General features: G+C 46.3%; 1 protein-coding gene across 4 annotated transcripts; it reads right to left on the bottom strand.

The window, feature by feature from the left end:
• Window positions 1-925: 925 nt before the first annotated feature.
• LOC119406844 (copine-8) lies at window positions 926-19,188 on the bottom strand. Of its 4 annotated transcripts, none has more exons than XM_037673588.2 (15): window positions 18,930-19,188; window positions 16,454-16,541; window positions 16,288-16,391; window positions 16,195-16,234; window positions 16,063-16,139; window positions 15,687-15,718; window positions 15,565-15,593; window positions 14,559-14,809; window positions 14,406-14,493; window positions 13,839-13,892; window positions 13,712-13,773; window positions 10,179-10,535; window positions 7,864-8,024; window positions 4,160-6,904; window positions 926-4,020 (listed from the first exon to the last, which is right to left on the bottom strand). In XM_037673588.2, exons 1-14 carry the CDS (start codon window positions 19,007-19,009, stop codon window positions 6,666-6,668), a joined length of 1,662 nt encoding a protein of 553 aa, XP_037529516.1. In that variant the 5' UTR covers window positions 19,010-19,188; the 3' UTR covers window positions 926-4,020; window positions 4,160-6,665. The 4 variants fall into 4 exon arrangements, with proteins under 4 accessions (XP_037529516.1, XP_037529517.1, XP_049275616.1 ...); XM_037673589.2 differs by having other exon boundaries at window positions 14,406-14,481; XM_049419659.1 differs by lacking the exon at window positions 15,565-15,593 and having other exon boundaries at window positions 14,559-14,834; window positions 15,683-15,718.
• Window positions 19,189-20,270: the final 1,082 nt, after the last annotated feature.

Genomic DNA, 20,270 nt, shown 5'->3' with positions numbered 1-20,270 from the left:
TGCGCGCTCGTGAAAGTCGCTCTGACAGAAAGTTCGACAAAATGCTGCATGCGTGTGATATTGCCGGATGCCCGAACGGTGCACAACGCCAGTGCTGCAGCAAGGAAACCGGTGTGTCTTTTCACTGGGTGCCGTGGAATGAACCCTTACGCTCCAAGTGGCTTAGTGTCATGCCATTGCGCCAGTGTGCTAAACAGTCAAAACCTCTGCGTGTGTGCTCGTTGCATTTTCGTACTGAGGATTACGAGACCAACCGCAACTTGGTGACGGCTTTGAATGTGCCCATCCGAGCAAGTCTTTCCCGCAGCGCTGTTGTTGCTACTGTGGGTCCCGCTACTTCCGCTCGGCTGCTACTAGTGTCGGCGGCCGCGCAGTAAAAGCGGACAACGTTGGGCACGGCAGCAGTGACGTATGAGAGTCGTATTTTGAGGCGGGAGATTTGAAGCGCGCTAACGCGATGCGGACCACTAAAAACGTGATTTTATTTCAAAATAAGCACTTCCTTGGCACAAAAGCAGCGCTACGAGGTTTCTGGACCGTTATTTCAACAATCAACGTCGACTTAATATTTGCCTTTAGTGTCCCTTTAACTTGGCAGCAGAGGTAATTCGGATTGAAAGAGGTGCGGGAGAGGTTTCTAAGAAAAAACCTGCAAACATGAAGCAGCCCCTATATTTGAGGTATAGTAATGAATTAAGTGATGCATCGAAATGTCTTATATAAATAACAAGTACTGCATCTGATACAATTATGACGGTAGTACTATATGGTTCTATAAAGTCTCTGTATTTTTACCATGATACAATGGCAAAGTATCTTTACCCAGCCTTCGTTGCAGCAGCAAGTAGCTTTTCTGTGAGGTATTGTCCTACAAGCAACACATGCCACTCCAGGCAGTGATAGAGTAATACATGGACAAGACAAGTTTTGCCAAACAAGAAAAACATTTGAGTTTTTATTTGTGTTCAGTGCCCTTGGTGGATTCAGCCGCACAATAGAAAAATAACAGCAAAGCTTCCAACATAGTCAGTACAAAGCCCCATACATTAAAACAGCATGGAGGAACACAAGGCCAACAACAACACAGACCCACCACAGGCAGGTCAAATCGAGGGCATTCCTTCTTGGCAAGGGGGGATTCCTTCCTGCAAGGACCACACAGGGCGGTCTCTGAGCAAACAGCTACCATGCGGGAGTTTTGTTCGTTGTTTGTAAGTGCCCCACTGCATGCAGCCGACACAAAAATATCACACGTGATTGGCTTTGCCAGACAGGGAGGAGAGTGCTAGCCTTTGCATATGAACAAAAAGACTTGTCTGCCCCAGTGCAGTGGCTGCGACTACGGTTGCAGAAGATGTACACCTAGCAAGCCAAACTAAAGGAGCTCGTACACACCCTGCTCATGCAAACCAGAGTTTTTCAATCGTACAAGTTGTGAAACTCCCCATAGGCTCTATATATCAAAATCAGGACACGCCATTGGCCTAAATAGCAGAGGTCTGTGAATTGTGGTGCCACCAGTAGGCGAAAACAGTAATATTATTGTGTGTTCCGATTCTCAAGGCTGCTAGCAATGCCACATCGATGAAGCAAGCAGTGTGCTTACGCTTGCAGCTTAAATTTTGCAGATGAACTCTTCGACCTTTTTTTGAAAGCACTTCTCCCAATTCATGCCATAACAACTTGTGCGGTGACAGCAAAGACTGCCGCAATCGTTGCAATGCATTGTGTTTTCCGTCATCACTCCCAGATCTGTTTGCTGTTCTCCGCACATTCATCCATGGGCGTGCCCCAATTTCAGAACGGAGTTTTGTCACTGGTATGACTGAAGAACACTGGTGCAGACAGTACCCACATTAGCTTACCAATAAGGTGGCTTGCATCACAAACACCACGCTGGAGAACCACCTCCATTGAGCTGCTGGAGAGGTCCAACTATGTTAGGGTTTCTTTGTAGCTTCGTTAAAGGAGCTTGATGAGAAAGCATGCTCCACATAGATGACGGAGCTTCTATGCTGCAAAATTTTCTAAAAGCATATGGAATTCAGAAGCGAGGCACCAAGTTGGCCAATCTCCCTCTGATCGACAACATGTATATTCCTATAAAGAGCTACCACTGGCCAATAGTTGACATGAAGCAGGCAGGACGTTTGGATCATTGCACATCCTCACATTGTTTACACTAACCGACACAGTTAAACATCTGTATCACTAGTTGAAAATGTGCATTTTTATAAGATCTGCACGCTCCCACGGGAGAAAAACACTGCTATCGGCTCACACTTGGGCACAACCACTCGGTAGGCATGAAGCGCAACGCATTGGTGGGACACCACACCGCTCCTTTGGAATAGTGGAATAGTGGTCAACATGGAGGGGGGTATGCAGAATGTAAATAGTGTGCCCGTTTGAGAAATTTTGCCAGTTATGAATTTGTGTGAGGTACCTTGCTCATTTCAAAGCACTTTAAAGGGGCCCAGCAATACTTTTCCAAGTAATCAACAAATGACCTTAGTATTGGAGTTCATTGTCTGCTGCATAAAGTATGGGCAGAGTTACAGAGATTTGTCGCATGCTTTAAGTGCTTTTTCCTTTCATCTCAGCAAGCTCGCTGAAAGCTGCTCAGGGGGAGATGACAAAGAGGGCAAGAAGCCAAGTCAGTACGCATCATGATCTTGAGCACTCTTTTTTTTTTAATGTGTGGCTGACTTTCAGTATGATCACGAGCGCGCTGGTGTGATTCTATATTGTGTAGCAAAAAGGGAGAGTTGGGCTAGTTGGTTTGTGTGCACACAGTATTACAGGACGTAATATTGTCTGCAATTCTAGCCCTATCAAGCGTGGCAGTCGCAGCAACTATGCAGCTCACGATGCTCATATGAGCCGATGGCCGTGCGCCTATGAAGAAGTAAAAATTGAGCTTATGGCATCATTTGTCGAGAGAAGAGCGAGTCGATTTCTAGCCGACCTTGAAACTTAATTGTATAAAATTCCATGGCGCGTGCTGCGCTATAATGTTTAACTCACATGTTCGCAGGAGCCTCAACTACCAATCGGCAGCATTTTCTGACCATGTTCAAAAAGTGTTGCCAGGCCCCTTTAAGGTGGTTGCCCAGTGTTTCCTCTATAATTTGTCTCAATAACCACCCATTTCCCACTTACTGACATTAATAATCTCTCATGGTCAGCTCAGCTGGCAAGGCAACTGCCATAAAGAAGCAGTGGTGCCAAGTTTCAGTTTCCAGATCGAGATAATCTTTCTTTCAAGTGTGCAATTCTGTTTTCTGAAGAACAGGGGTGCAATCTTCTATGCATGCTATGATAAAACGGAACGTAATGTCACGAGGGAACAAGGGGGAGCAAACAGCCAGGAGGTGAAGGGCTCCAGAAGAATGAGTCGCCTATTGACCGTCTGCTGAGGGAATTCAGAAATGTTTTGCAACGCATGAAGAAATATAAAATTATTATAACTGAATATTAATATTTGGGGGCATTGCCTTTCAAAGACTGAAATTGAAGAGCCTGATGACATTGACAATTTATTTGTTTTAATGTCTTGATCGGGTGCTAGGTGGCACTAATGGCCATTTTCGCAACCTGTTGGCATGAGATTGGATTAAGCCAGACAGAAGATTGAGCCTTTAGTCAGTCTTAGTTCACGGAGTTACCGCGGTGCGACGCCACCTAGATGGTACGGCTGTTTGCGCCACACGTGCGTCTAAGCTCGTGACACTGCCGTTCCCGTAAAAATGCGGTAGACCTGCTGTCCTCATATATTGCGTGTCTGTCAGATTTGTTCCTTCATGCTCCTTCCTTTGTGGCTCAAAGCAATACCACCGCCACCACACAGCGCTCGTGTGGCACATTTTAAAGCCAGTGCATGCAGCAGCGGGGCCCAGTGACACATCCACGTCGTAGCATTCATAGCTCCACGAATGGAAATGTGCCATCTCAAAACACCACATTTCTTAAAGAGCCAGCATGACAACCGACATGGTGATCATGAAGGAAAGAAGATGACTCTTAAGGGCTCGTTTTCTTTGTTAGACACAATATTAATGAGGACTAACAGACAATAACGCCAAGGAAAGTACACTTTCCTTGGCGTTATTGTCTGTTAGTCCTCATTAATATGGTGATCATGAGGGATGCAAGACACCGCTCCACGGATATGAACGCAACTGAACCAAAAATTGCCTCCTCTGACTTTCATCGTGAGGCACCACCTAAAGGGTACTCCCCCCATGAACTCAAAGCAGGTGCAAGTAGGACAGGATGATAGAAGAGGGTGGTGAACGGTTGGATGACTGGCATTGCAAAAATAGGAGGAGGTGCTGGCCTAGCAGACAACACATATGATTGACAGAACTGCCTCTTCCTGTTGCTATACCCCCATATGATGCATATGACTATACAGTAAAAGCTCGTTAATTTGGACGCCACGAGACCAGAAAAAATGTCCGAATTAACCAAATGTCAAGTTATCGAAAGTATCAAGAAAGCGATAAACAAGTGTCTATTACATCAATAGATTTTCATTTTCTTGTTGAATGCTTGAATTGCATAAGAGCAGTATAAAAGCAGCAATTTTCGTCCTTTGTGACTTCGTCCACAATGTGACCGTGGCACAAGACACCCGTGTCTTAAGTCATCCAATACCTTCTCCGCACCCCTCCCTTATCACGTACTGCAACCATCAATACCACCATGTGCAAGTAACAACTTTTTAGCCGGAAAAATGGCTGGCAACAGATCATTCGTCCATCACAATGTAGCAAGCGAGTTTTATGCCAGCCTGTGTACCGCGGCTGAAGCTCTTCATCTTCAACAGCTTCCACCATGTTTGAGTTTTGTGACATTGCACGTGCATTGCCCAAAGTGAAAATGAAGCTACTGAGTGCTGCATCCGCTGTGGATGAAAGTGTGGTCGCTAAAGGCACGACTATAGCATCCATGTAGTTCTGAAGGCGGCTTATGTCCAGAGTCGAAACGAAACTGCTGAGCATCGCACCTGCTGCTGTATAGACCTGGCTCGCCAATGCACAATCATGTATTGCAACCACGCCTTTCTGAACGCCTGCGGCCATTGTGGTTGTTCGCAAATGCTGTTTTCACTCCTTTCATCACACATTTGCAATGCTTTGCGCTTGGCGTAATGCGAGGATCGTCCGAATTAACCGGGTGGCAGCCAAATAGGACCGAATTAACAAGAGTTTGATGCCATTAAACAATACATAAGCTTGCCAGGACCAGAGAATACGTCCAAATTATCCAAATTAACAGGGGTCAAACTAACTAGCTTTTACTGTAGCGAACTAGGCCTTGCCAAATCCCATTCGGCGAGATAGTATGTTCTATCATAAAACATGTAGCACCCCTGGTACTTTGTAGCAAGGGTGGTGATTGGGGAGGGTTGGTTATTCGGTATGTCATTTTGCGTTTGCCTGTTGCATATGCGCTGTTTTGACAATCGTTTTCTCTGTAGTTCGCCGAACGTGTTTTTCTTGGAGCAATGTTTGAAACAAGAAAAAAGGACGGAGAGGAGACAGTGGAGCACCATCCGTCTCTTTCCTCCTGTATTTTTCGTTTGGCAAGCATAGATACCAACCAGCTCAGGAACAAGTTCTAGAGTTCCTTTGTGATGTAGTGCTACATTCAAATGAATGCCAAGTTTTTCTTTTATCGCGTTAAAAAGCAGCCGCCATCCCAGTGTGGCCGACTAGACAATGTGGCTAAACAATGACACAATTTATGCTGATTGAACCACAATATGTCACATTTCATCAAACCTTATCAAGTCTGCTTATCTCCCTAGAGGGGCTGTGACTGATGATCCAATGTGGTGTCTGTGATGCACATAAGCCATATATACAGTGAAAACATAGTCTCTACCATGATAATTTTTTACAGATCAGATGAGTCTAATGTTGGCACGATGTAGAACTTGTTTCTGTCTCCTAGTCTAATGGATCTCTCTGTCACTGGGGTAGACGGCACATGTACAGCCTGCTGTCTGCAGGAGTGGCACGCCTCTATTCCCTTTGTTCAACCCACTGAGCATATTCAACACAGCTTGTCGCTAGTTGCTTGTGGCTGAAGGCAAAGGCACAAAAATGCGAGATTGAGCTTTGGACATGGCCAAGTCGTGGAAACACTGGCCAAAGCTACACGCCCTTCCAAGACTTTTGGACTGCTGTCAAAGGGCAGAGACATGTTTTCGTCATCAAGATGATGAATCTGTCATACACTGAGATGACTGCACATGCCCTTTGTGCGACTTTCAGGTTCTGCGTGCAGGTTTCCCCACGGGCAAGGTTGACAACCTGGTGCTTGAAGCACTGTCGATAGCCTTGCATTCTCACACTTTATTCCTCCCCAATATCAAACAGTGTGGGCAACCACAAGCGCCTGCAATGTTCTATTCATTTGACAGCAGTCCAGAAGAACTTGCAAGAGAGCATTGCGTACCTGTGCCTCCACACAAGCGACAGCAAAGTGTATTGTGTGTGTGTGTGCAGTCGCAACGAGACCAGTCCCGTAACCCAGCGCAGCCAGCCTAGTGAATGGGAGGGGGTGGGGGCCTCTGCTCTAGCATTTCGACAGTGGGCCAGCTCTACGTGAAAGACTGTGCTGGCTACTTGTCTACAGTGTGCTGCTTTTGGCACTCAGGAGGTGCCGCCTTGGGAAACAGAGCCCGGCCCGGGCTTGACGTGGTTCTTGAGCATGTAGCTGGTGACCTGGTCGGGGATCTCGGCCAGCACCTCCTTAGCGAGCCGCATCTGGTTACTCTGCCAGGGCCCGCCCTGGAGGAACTTGCGGAAGGGCACAAACTGCACAATGTCCCGCTCGGCCGCGCGACCCCGCGAGCTCACTCGCACCACGTCCCCGTCCAGCACCTCCATGGCTGCAACGACACAACACAGGCGGCCATGGAGTCTGGCACTATTTTCTTTTTACTATGAAATGAGCATTTTAATTCACTATGGTGGCTGTTGAAACATGGTTTGAGCCAGAGTTCTTCAATCATACCAGTTGCGAAACTTCATTCCAAAACCCAGACATGCCCATGAAGGAATTTGCGAAGGATAGCGGACCGACATGGCACCTGGAAGTGACGACAAAGGACACACCACATCACTACAGCCTTCACTGTCATTTCACAAGTTACCACAGCAAGAGTAAGGCTAAGAAAAGTCGAAAAGTTCTGCGGCTGCAATGTCATTTGCAGAAAGCAAACTACAAAGATAAACTCACTGCTCATATTGTGAGGTATGCGATCTTCTGCAATACAAAATAGAATGGAAATGCCATTTATTAGTTTATTTTTTCGTCCACACGTGGCAGCATGATCAGTAGAGGGCAATGACCTCTCGATGGCCCTGGGGTTCACCAACTCTGCCAGTAACAACCAAGGAGAGGCTGCACAAATGGTGGATCCAGAAGCGGCAGTAGCCACTGTGTTAGATACATCAGGTGTTGTGGACACACACAGTGCTGGAGTTAAGTGCCTCCTGACTATGTGTGTGTATATGTGTATATTTTTTTATTATTATTATTAGGCTAGGACACCAGTCTACCCGGTACAAAGGGGTTATTGGCCACACATATATCACCGTCATCATCTCCACAATTTCGGCCAATAGCGTGTCTGGATTTTGATAAGTCAAGCCTGGGGAGTTTCGAAACTCATGTGACTGAAGAACACTGGCTTGAACTGTCACCGTAGCAACCATGTTTGACAGGAATAGAATGCAAAAATGACCATATACTACAAGATTTTCCCACTCATTGTTATAACTTGCAGCCTTCACCTATAGCAAACACGGACGCTATTACACAAAAGCGCACTGCAGCTAGGCTCACCTGAGAAGTCAGCATTGCCCACACCCACAATGATGATGGACATTGGCAGGGTGGAGGCCTGCACAATGGCCTCGAGAGTCTGCGGCATGTCGCTGATGACCCCGTCCGTGATGATGAGCAGCACAAAGTAGCTTGTTCCGTCACGGTACGTCCTCGCAAACCTGCTCAGTAGTGACACATGCATTCCAGCTTTGTTCTCAACACACAATGTACAGTGTGTTACTTGGCTGGCAACAAAACGTGAATGCTGCTCATTACGAGTCAAAACATCTTCAATGGTTTATCACTTACGTGAAGAAAAACATGGGATGTGCATTCTCTAGCACAATAAATTGCTGGGACTATAGCAAAGGCAATTATTGAACTTGGAGTGCTGTGTTTATGCTCCAAGGAAAAATGTACACACACATATCCGCGCGCAGGGCTCTCCATTCGGGGGAGTCAAGTTTCACCGCAGCCCCCCACGACATAAGAAAAAATATTTGGGGAGTATTTCTGCCGCACAGCTATAATCGTCATCCAGCTTGCTTATTTTCCTCGCATTATCACCATGGTCCCAGCACTTCCCGATCACGAACGGTGCACGTGTTATCAGCGTGACATAGCATTCTTGATAAAAAAGTGACGAGAGACGGGTTTTCAAGAAAGGAAACGCGAGCAAGCCAGATGACGATTATTGTTGTGTGGCAGAAATACTCCTCAAATACTAGATTTTTTCTTAGAGTGTAATGCCTACAGGGTGTTTCAGCTAAAAACCACCAAGTATTAAAAATTAAACATAAGCGCTATGCATCTTCAATTAGTGCAATATTGTTTTGAGCCATATAGAGCATGTCAGAATATTTTTTCCAATCTGCCAAGCTTGGCAATTAACAAAGATTGCCTAATGAACGTTTTAAATAGTAACTCTAGAGAAAAATCTTCAATAAAAAAGTTGTAGCGCTTGTTCAGAAACGTAGAATTTTTTAATCTATGCTAAGAGAACTCCCCGGCTTAATTTTTTTCCAGCCTTTCTTTAACGCACACGAATTTTAAAAAATACCGTGTGAATGCCGTTTAACAAGCAGCGCTTTTAGTGCCCTCAAATGTAAGTTGAACGAATTATCAGAGGCTGATTTGTGCATGGAGGTCAACTGAGCAAGCTTTTGGTGACTGCGATGAACGCTAAATGATGGTAGGGCCGTACCATCTAAAAAAAGAAATCTACGAAAAAGTGGCCGCCACGTGTGAGTGAATCTTTTATCTCGTTCGTTCATCACGCTGTCACCCTTGTCCCTTCCAATGTGTTTCTTCACTGGTGCGAAAAGAAAAGAAAAAATGCCTACGCTGTATCAAGTGCTGCTTACGGTCTCATGTGGCATTTGCTTCATGGCCGCCGCTTTTTCGTTGAATAATTTTGTTTGTTGTTGTTGAAACGGTATGCTCCTTTTGTCGCTTAACGTCCATCGGAGTCACCAATAGCCTGTTCAATTGCCCTCCATGCACATAATTTGTCCAACTTGCATTTGAGGGCACTAAAAGTGCCACGCCTCAGGCGGCAGTCACGTGGTATTTTTAAAATTTGTGCACTTTAAAGAAAGGCTGGAAAAAAATTAAGCAGGGGAGTTATCTTAGTATAGATTAAAAAATTTGATGTTTCTGAACAAGCGCTACAACTTTTGTATTGAAGATTTTTCTCTAGAGTTACTATTTAAAAAGTTCATTAACCAATCTTTGTTAACTTGGCAGATTGAAAAAAGTATTCTGACGTGCTCTATATGGCTCAGAACAATACTGCGCTAATTGGTGATGCGTAGCACCTATGTTTAATTTTTTAATACTTGGTGCTTTTTATCTGAAACACCCTGTATATTAAAAAGCAGTATTTTCAGCCAACAGCATTAACATCTGTTGCCCTTACAAAGAAAAAAATCTTACAATTTTTAGCGGGACTTGGCATGCAGCTCTGTCACAATAAATTCAGTGAAGCAGTTATTGAAATAGAAACTGCAGTTGATGAAATGCTGACAAAAAGACATGGGGCATATTTGCTGATATGTGCCCTCAAAACGCAGCCACAAGTTTCAATGCAAACCGTTAAGCATAAAAAGTTTAAAAAGTGTGTGCCCCAGCAACACACGGCAAAAAAATTCTGGTGCCCCACTGTCAGCCATCTTGCCACCTCCTATGTCATGGGGCATGTGGCCACAAGCATGGTGGCTGCTTCTTTATAAGAAGGCTACCCTTCAAATGACTTGGCTGCAAGCTGGCAATATGCAGTGCGAGTGTGTGTGCAACATCAACGAAACCAAAGTTGCTGTACTGTAGGACCTCACTTTGCCACATGGTTGATGACCGGTGCAAAGTTCGTGGGCCCGTACAGCTGCACAGACCGCAGGGTCCTCCGGTAGGCCTCCAGGACACCCTCGATGCCCACACAGTACGGGTCTGTTGGATGACCATTGAGGAAGAACTCGTGCGACACAGTTCCATCAGGTGGCAGCCGTGCACCAAAGCCAAGCGCGGGGAACATCTTGTCATAGTCATAATCCTGGATCACCTCACCAACTGCCTGTATGGCCATCATGTATGCATTCGGCTGCGACGGGTCCAGGAAGTGCAGAGATGCAGGATCTCGGGGGTCCCCATTCGATGCAGTGAAATCCACGGCCACAGTGAAGTGCATCTGCAGGCTGCCCAATGAGACAGGTTGTGCCTACCCTTCTCACACTCACAGTTGCAGTGCTCAAACTTCAGTGCTGGCACCGCCGGATGTAGCCTACAGAATGAGGTCACACCCTCCTGTATTTTTACTACGCCTACCCAGTGGCACCGAAACCGAGGAGCGGGATGATGGAGGGGCACTCACAACATGCCAGAGTCTCACACAGTGACCACAATTAGGGCCCACATTCACACCGGCGACCAACGGGGCTTGTGCGACCAACTGGTCACAAATGGCCACTTTGGTCGTACGGTGACTGTTTTGGTGAAGTCGCTCACAGACCGGTTCTCTAGCTGTGCAACTGGAGTCACAACACTGCCGAACAAAATCAGTGATGCAACAGCACGACGTTGGAATACCTTGAACATTATTTTATATGTCCGCGGAAATGAAAGAGATGTAAACAGAAGCGACTGTGAGTGAGACGAAGGGCACGTCGCGATTTGCCGATATGAGCATCGGTCGCCGTGACCAGCTCTCCGGTCATCAGTCACGGACTTCTGTTAGTCACCGGTGTGAATGCCACCTTAGGCCAACGTGACCTTATTCTTCAGCACATGTCGCCAGTGCTCATAGAGTTGCATGCAAAAGCAAGGAAGTGGTGGCAGCACAGAGCGTAAGTTGTCCATGCTGCAGCTGCAATAGGAATATGTCTAGAGAAGCGGCACCACTGCAGTGGGCCACTGACTCCCATGCATCTTGGAGCAACGAAGCACGTTGTGTAAATATACAGGAAGCTATGGTGACATGAACATTCGTGAGTGGGAAAATACAACCGTGACTTACACCTGCAAGGGTGACATTATGATACAGAGACTGCAAGGTGCACTGAAAAGAAGATGAAGCCATGCACTATGAGCCAGTACAGCTATTGAGAGGTGCCTCACTTGAGATTCTACTTTCTAATCAGTGCAATCAAGGCTTATGATACACCTATAAGGTCATGCTAGGCTTGCAATGTCCATAACTATGATGGTCACACCCTTACATTACTGGTGACTTGCGATAACTGTTTCCTGCCTAGCCAAGAAACTTGGGCTGCAACCACAAGGAATTACAAAAGAGCACCGAGTTAAGCAAACTGCTTGAGCAAACTCGGCATACTGCAGGATCAAGTTTGAATGACACACGACAACAGACTTGACAGCACATAAACCTCGGTGCACTGTCCGGGGAGTCACAGAGACTGAGGAAGTTTACACCCAAGTGGAAACCCTCCCGAACTTTTGAAGAGCAAGATTGTTTTCATTCGAGGTATTCAGAGCTCCTTGGAGGTAACAAAATATGTGCAAGCAAATCCAAGATATAAGAGCAAATGACATTTCTACACATTGCTCAACGGGGCATGTTAAAGCAAAGTCACATCTGTAAGCAGACAATTAGGCCTACAGGCACAGGCATCAAATAACAGATGGCTTCAGAAATAAGAAGTACAGAACACATTGAACTGATGGGAAAGATAAATGCCAACACAGTTTAGCATATCAGGAAGCTCAGAAACAATGCATGCCCTAAAGGGCACACCAATTCTAATTGCTACATTGTCATCATCATCATCAGCCTGTCTACGCCCACTGCAGGGCAAAGGCCTCTCCCATGTTCCGCCAATCAACCCGGTCCTGTGCTTTCTGCTGCCACGTTATACCTACAAACTTCTTAATCTCATCTACCCACCTAATTTTCTGTCTCCCCCTCACGCGTTGGCCATCTACATGCCCGGCCCATATCCATTTCTTCTTCTTGATTTCAACTATGATATCCTTAACCCCCGTTTGTTCCCTGACCCACTCTGCTCTCTTCCTGTCTCTTAAGGTTACACCTATCATTTTCCTTTCCATCGCTCGCTGCGTCGTCCTCAATTTAAGTTGAACCCTCTTTGTAAGTCTCCAGGTTTCTGCTCCGTAAGTAAGTACCGGTAAGATGAAGCTGTTATATACCTTCCTCTTGAGAGATAGTGGTAGACTACCATTCATGACTTGATAATGCTTGCCGAATGAGCCCCATCCCATCCTTATTCTTCTAGTTATTTCACTCTCATGGTTCGGCTCCGCGGTTACTACCTGTCCTAAGTAGACGTACTCCTTTACAACTTCCAGTGTCTCGCCACCTATCGCAAAGCGCTGTTCTCTGCCAAGATTGTTCTACATTACTTTAGTTTTCTGCATATTAATTTTCAGACCTACTCTTCTACTTTCCGTATCCAGTTCAGTAATCATGAGCTGTAATTCGTCTCCTGCGTTACTCATCAATGCAATGTCATCAGCGAATCGCAGGTTACTGAGATACTCTCCACTAACTCTTATTCCTAATTCTTCCCAATCTAGGGCCCTGAAAACCTCCTGTAAACACGCGGTGAATAGCATTGGAGAGATCGTGTCTCCCTGCCGTACGCCCTTCTTTATTGGGATTCTGTCGCTTTCTTCATGGAGGACTATAGTGGCTGTGGATCCGCTGTAGATTTCTTCCATTATGTTTATATAGGCTTCGTCGATGCCCTGATTCTGCAGTGCCTGCATGACTGCTGATGTCTCCACTGAATCAAGTGCCTTCTCGTAATCCATGAAGGCTATGTATAGGGGTTGGTTGTATTCCGCGCATTTCTCTATCACCTGATTGATAGTATGAATATGGTCTATTGTTGAGAAGCCTGTATGAAATCCTGCCTGGTCCCTTGGTTGATTAAACTCTAATGTGGTATTAATTCTGTTAGCAATTACTTTTGTAAATAGCTTGTAGACAACCGACAGTAAGCTGATGGGCCTGTAATTTTTCAGGTCCTTGACGTCCCCGTTCTTATGGATCAAGATGATGTTGGCATTCTTCCAAGATTCTGGTATCCTCCCCTTCGAGAGACACTTCGTATACAGGGTGGCCAGTTTTTCTAACATAATCTCTCCACCGTCTTTCAACAGGTCTGATGTTACCTGATCCTCACCAGCGGCTTTGCCTCTTTGCATTGTATTTCTCCCCTTTTCTCACTGCGTCCTCATTTCTTTTTCATTTTTTGTTGTTTTTTCATATGCTACGTGTAACACCAGGAAGTACAAATTCAAAGCTTCTGATCTAACCGCCTGATCACAAGGTATTACTGATTATTACTAATTATTCTGAGCAAAGCACACTTGATGGGTAAAAGTCTCTCACCCGCCACGAATGTAGTCAAGAAATGTGGCCTCTTCACGGATTCCAAAAGACATCAACTTCACCTGCAGCCAAGAAGTGTCAACACACAGTCAACAGGGCGCTAGTACTTGTAATACATGATACTTACCACACCCGAATTTTTGTACTTCTTTTTCTTAGCCTGTTTCTTTTTGTTGATGAGCTGCAATGAGAGACACTAAGTGAGCTATTTACCGGCCAGTATGCACGACTCCTTCTCCTTCATAAAATGCAAGTTGGTCAAGCATGCTCCTCATAATTTGTATGTACAACAAGCTCTCAGTATACAGCAGGCCATCGCGCGGCCGTGATGACGCTGGCAGTGAAAGCATGTGTTAATCCTAGTTTGGAGAACATATACATGTTTCAAGAGTCTACAATAAATTACCTATATAATTAAGGCGGTGACAAGCACAGTCAAACAATAACAGGTCAAACCTATTTCGACTACATGTGCTTTCAGCTAGCGTTTGGTCACCTGAGGCAGGTTTTTTTGGGGGAGAGCAGTTTCAAGCACTGTCACATGAAACAGTACAGTGAGCTTGGGGATGCCCAACTTTCTGGGCTTGGGGAACCCCCAACAGCTTTTCCAGTGCAGCAGTGGGGCCAATAATAGCCACACGGCAAACAGAAAGCACAAGTGACATGTCGACACAAGCTGACATTACGCACTCACCTCGTACTCGTTCGCTGGCCCAGGTCCCTCAGCAAGCGTGCGCACGTTGGTGTAGAACTCTCCAATGAGATCGTGGCTGCGAGACACGCTGGTATGCAACGCAGCGTGGAGGAAGGCTCAACCTCAGACTACCTAGGCGCGGCGGCCACTTACCCTCCGTCAAAGTCCCAGTCGTAGCAGACAACACGGATGGTACGGTCCTCGTCGCCTCCACTCAGCTGACGCATCTGGATGGCGAAGGGCCGCCATGTTGGGTTCAAGCTCTTCTTCACCACTTCCGTGCGGAATACAGCTGTGTACGTGTTGTCTTCGCTGATGCGGTAGAACTCGAGGAAAGGGTCCGACTTCCCAAACCAGTCTTTCTTGTCCAGCTTCTGAGCGTACCACTGCATGTCAATGACCCGCTGGCAGAAAAAGAAAACATGCACGCTAATAGCTCCCATGTTTCACACAGTATGCTGCACTAAAAAAAAATACAAAAGGAGAACATGTCTAACACTAATAGTGACTGCGGCTAAGTCACGAATGCGCTATTACCAAGCACGAAAGCTATAGAAAACAGGTCATGTACCTAATCTTTATGATGAAGGGCTAGCACATCAGGCATGCATGTCTTATTGGAACGGCAGGAAGTTGTGCTGGTTGGCAGAGATTCACTGTGGAAGTGAGACATGCTGATTGGTTGGAGTTTAACGTTGTAAAGCAACTCGGACTATGAGAGGTGTCATAGTGGAGGTCTCTGGCTACTTTGATCACCTGGGGATGTGCAATAAAATCATGCAGTACATGGGCCTCTAGCATTATGCCTCCAGTGAAATGCGACCGCCATGGCCGGGATCAAACCAGCATCCTTTGGGTAAACAGCCGAAGTAAGGCATGCAAAGACGAACACAACAGAAAATGACATTTGTGTTGTCTGCTTCACTTCTTTCGTGTCCGTGTTCTTACTTCCGACCACAATTAATGTGTTATTAATTGCCTCGTGCACTAGCTGCACTTCTTTCGCTCCTACATCAGCAGAGGATACGATAGTGCACTTATACTGTGTGCCATTTTCTACTCCCACTCTCCTCACTGTGCATGCTTTTAGCATTCATTTCCATACACATGCTTAGCCTTCAGTGTTTGTTTTTTCACACACAGGTGTTTCAAGTTTTACCTTGCAGTCGAGCACCTCTTCAACAGTCACTGAAAAAAATTAAAAATAAAGGAGAGAGTGAGAGAAGAGATGGTAGTCATAACATATAGACAGGCTCTTCTAAATCAACAAAAAAGACTCACACAAAATGGTGCCACAGTTGCCTGGGAGTCCCCTGTGAAGAAAGGGACAAGAAACAAGCAAAGCATAACAATGGAGACCATTTTTTTGGGCCGAATTGGTGGCAAACAAGCACTCTGCAAGTTTTGCTCATATAAACTAAATGAACATTTTAAAACCAAAAGATTGATGCCTGCAGGAGGTGTCCCTACTCAGAATAATGCACTACAAAGTGCACAGTTGAAGTGCAACGCTGCATATTCGGTTGGAAGGCGAGTTCTGGAATGGACATTTGAGTCGGAACAGAGTAAACAAGTGGTCTTCTTGTCTCCTACTACAATATGTGCGTTTGCATTTCATTGTAGAACAGCAATCGGGAAAAAAGGAAAGCAGACTTACGACAGCTGGAACTTGACTTGTGTGCCCTGGTAGGCAACGAGCTCTCCCAAAGTACAGCTAGCCTGACCGAGAAAGTCCTGCAACGCATGTGAGCCCATTCAGTGCACCGCCAGTTCTGAATGCACTACTTACGTGATTCTGAAGGTCCACACTAGGGCTATCGATGTCATACCTGCAAAAGGAAAGGATCATGAGCTAGTCCACCTGGCTGTACGTGGATCTTACAGTTTGAACAAAAGTTGCTGTCGCTCCTCAAAGTAGTAGTCCACAAGAAACTTGGTCACAAAATCGGGATTGAGGCAGTTGTCTACAGTCTCTGTTCGCCCCACCTGAAGAGAACAAAGCACACGTAAACATGCCACACACACACACTCCAACTGCATAAACTTACCTCGCGCCAATTGTCACTATCACATTCTCTCATGAACAGAACGCACATAGGGTCAGACTTGGAGAAAAAGTCCTTGTCTTTGAGTTGCCTGCAAAATAATGATAGCAAATGCTTTTCCCTTCACTAATTCCTGTGCAATTAACAAAAATTCCTAACTTGTAACTGTGCAAATACTAAAACCCTGATTATGAAATGCTGGTCCAAGTTGTTACAGTGAGATAATTTATGAATAATTCTTCAACTGAAATGGCATAACTAAATGTTGAAAGGAATGCCAGGGAGTGTGTTTAGTTGCACTCCCCTGGCAAAAAAGAATTAAGCCAGCACGACATGCAGCAAGCAAAATGACAACTGCACATATATTTGGTCCGAATGCCATAATGGCATCAAAAATATAAAAATGGACACGCCTTAGGGTTCAAGCACAGTAATGATGCTGCAAGCATTACAGCAGTAAACAAAAGAGACATTTAAAAGATTTGCAGCAGATAGAGGACCATAGTGATGTTGAATAAAAGTTTGTATATACATGGTACATAATAGTGCAACCACTATGCAAAATGTGTTTCTGATTACTACCACCAAAAGTTAAAAACAGTAGGTCATTCAGTCAGCTAACGACACCAATGGTGCAGTCATTTACTGGCTAGTATTTGATTTTATAAAAATAGTAATAACTGAGGTTTTACGTGCCAAAAGCACAATGAGGCATGCCGTAGTGCAGGGATCAACAGCCTGGGGGCTCTTTAACGTGCACTAAAATTGCACAGTACGTGGGCCTCCAGCACTTTGTCTCCAATGGACCCATGTCTTTTGGGTCAGCAATCGAGCACCGCAACCACAAAGGCACCGTGGCGGCTTTTTTACAGAAATAATTAGGTGTCTACATTCTATCAGCTTTTTTTAGTACACCTTAAGCATTGAAGTAAATGTGCTGCATTATGATATATAACAATTATCTAACTAATATACCTAATCACACTTTCAAAAATGGTATTGGTATAAAAACAACTGAGTACAATATGTTATTGGTCAAATTCATCTGATATGTCCCCTTCTATTTTAAAATCTGCTTCTATCGTTACACATGAAACCCCCTGTAGACAAGCAGAGGGAGTTTCAAACTATACAAGACAATAGCTGCTTTAAAAGCATATGCTATACAGGGTGTTTCAAGAAATGTGTTGGAAAATCCTCAAAAATAAGGAAAATGCACTATTTGGTGGCAGAAATCTTAGAATGACTATAGACATCAATTACGGCAGTAAATAAAGAAAGTTAACTCCTTGTTAATTTTTTGCAGTTTGCATTCACAACATTCTGGCTCAATCATAATATTGCCATTAGCCTTTTGCTTAACTTAAACACTAATAATTTCTACAGCGTTGCCGAAGGCAAACACCACTTCGTCGTTATCCACTTCTACAGCACTCCGCTCATGCATATATCCTGCCTTAAAAAGTGCATCTTTGTGGGTTCTTAAATACATTTGTACTTATGCACACTTTTCTATATTCATTCAGCGCTGTGTCGAGTGCATGCTTAAGTGCGGACGCAGGTGCTATCTGGTGATATTACGGCGAAAGCCTTAGATGCCTCATCAAACGCAAAAATTGACCATCGGCGTCCAGCGGTGTCGGGGACCACACAAGTGATGCAAAAGAGTCGTCATGACGTCACAGATCGTCAAAATTTCTGACGCCACAATGACATCACAAATTTTGGCGTCACGTGAACGTCACATGATGCCGTCATGTCATGGCATGTGTCATGGCATCGCCGCATCGCAGCTTGATCAAAGGTGGGCCGACCACGGAAGCAGCGCAAAACCAGGTGAGGTGCATCCGATCCTGGAGGCAGAGCAAAACCACGCTGTGCACAAAGCCTGCAGAGGGTGGCGGAGAGAAAGAAGGTGGCTTTCGCCTTCGAGTCGTGTAGGTGAATGCATAAAGAATCGACCGTTTGAGTTTTTTTGTTTGTTTTTTTTTTGACTAATTACATATATACCATCCCATAGCACACTTTCACTTGCTGGATAATTTTACACATGAGCTTAATGGTTGATCGCGCGTCTCCAACAGCGTACGAACGCCAAAAGCTGACCTCGTCCGCTGCCGACAGGTCAGGCGCGCGCACCCAACCGAAACACGTCACATTTTCACCAGCAATCACGTAAGGACGCATCCTCGCTGGACCGCGAACACTGTGGCTATTTATTGCCAAAGAGACAAGGTGCGCCTGCGCGCTGCCTTCCGCAAGGGAGCAATCATCTGTGGAGCTCGGATCAATGACGGAGATGGCGGCGTGCAATCGACCGCGAGCCGCGCAGCATCCGCGTTAACAATCGAGGCACGTCGACTTGTTGGACATGCCCGACATCCATGCTCGCGCACTCGGAGGATCCGCACACGAGGAACACAGAGCAACCGGCACGCCCATTGCTGCGGCGCGTCAGCGCAGCACCGCGCCCACTCACCTGCAAGAGACGCTGATTTCCACTTTTGTGACCGGCGCGCAGGCAACGGCCGGAGCGAACGGCTGAGCCGCCTTCGCCATACGGCGGCCGCTTCTCTCGGACCGGCACACTGCGAGCCTTTTTGGCCGACGTTGCCTCCTATGTCACCATGGTCGTCGGCCTGACGACCTCGCACGCACCGTCAACAAGAACGCAACCACCCCATCGTCACACGGCCAAGCGCCCTGCGCAAACAGCGCTCGGTCAGCTCACGCCGCCTGGTGGCCGACGCCGACCGCTGCATCCTCATCACATTCGCAAGGTGTAATACTCCGCACACCTGTTCCTCGCGCGAGCCCGTTCGCGCATGACGCTCTTTTCGGCAGACCCACCAGAGTTTGGGATGCTCAGAGGTATCGAGAAAGGCTGAATTTTCTCCCAGCTGCGAGTGCCGTGCACCCGGAGACAATCGCTGAGCATCTAGCGATACCGTATCGCGCGCGCCAGCACGTCAATTACACGTATATTTTAAAATGAACACACGCAAACATATACACATCATTACGAAACATGCTATTTGCTGTTTGCACAAGGATCCCAGAGGACGATTATGCTGAAGCAAAACCACTCGCACATGCCACGTGCAATGTGGTGAAGCTCGCAGCTGTGCAAAAGCCACGCGCACTGCAGTGAAGCACGCGTCACAGTGTGACTGCACCTTACTGAGCGGCATTACAGCAGCGCATGGCTGCATGGTACCGGTTTATTTTTAGATGCGAAGCAGCTTTTGCTCGGGGCTGTGTCCGTCCTTCCATTGGCGACCGTCCGCTCGGGAACCATATGTGCTGGCACGCGCTAGCGCGTTCGGGCCTGTGTAAGCCAAGTGGAGGAGGAGGTTACTACTGGAGTCGTGGCATATACAGAGGACCACTCAAAATATCAACCGTTCACTCGGAACTCTCCCCCCGGTGTATGCGCATGGGCTACGCTCCTCGATAATGCGTGGGGTCGTTAACCGCCGCGAGAGTGCCTTAAAGAGGCCGCTGCTAAGCCGCCGCAGTCCCCCCTGAGGAAGGAACCGAGCTGGTTCCGAAACGTCGGGTTTTTACGTGTCTTCGTAACTTTGGTTGGAGAATAAATATCAGTTATCTCAGTTTACTTACCCAACCAGACAGACTTCTGTCTAATGTTTACCTTCAAGGGGCATGATAGTAAGACGCTGTGGCCTGCCACCCTTACACTCTCTCAGCAATCACGTGATGGCGTCGGGGAACGATATTCTGCAGACGCGCGATGAATCCACGTGCTCCCGCGTGCCGTGCTCCAACAAGAGTTCGGGACGAGTAACAGCAACTACAGTGA

Source organism: Rhipicephalus sanguineus, chromosome 10, assembly GCF_013339695.2.
Source record: "Rhipicephalus sanguineus isolate Rsan-2018 chromosome 10, BIME_Rsan_1.4, whole genome shotgun sequence".
Classification (NCBI taxonomy): Eukaryota; Metazoa; Arthropoda; class Arachnida; order Ixodida; family Ixodidae; genus Rhipicephalus; species Rhipicephalus sanguineus.
Note: the sequence above shows the minus strand (reverse complement) of the source record. Positions and strands in the feature narration are given on the sequence as shown.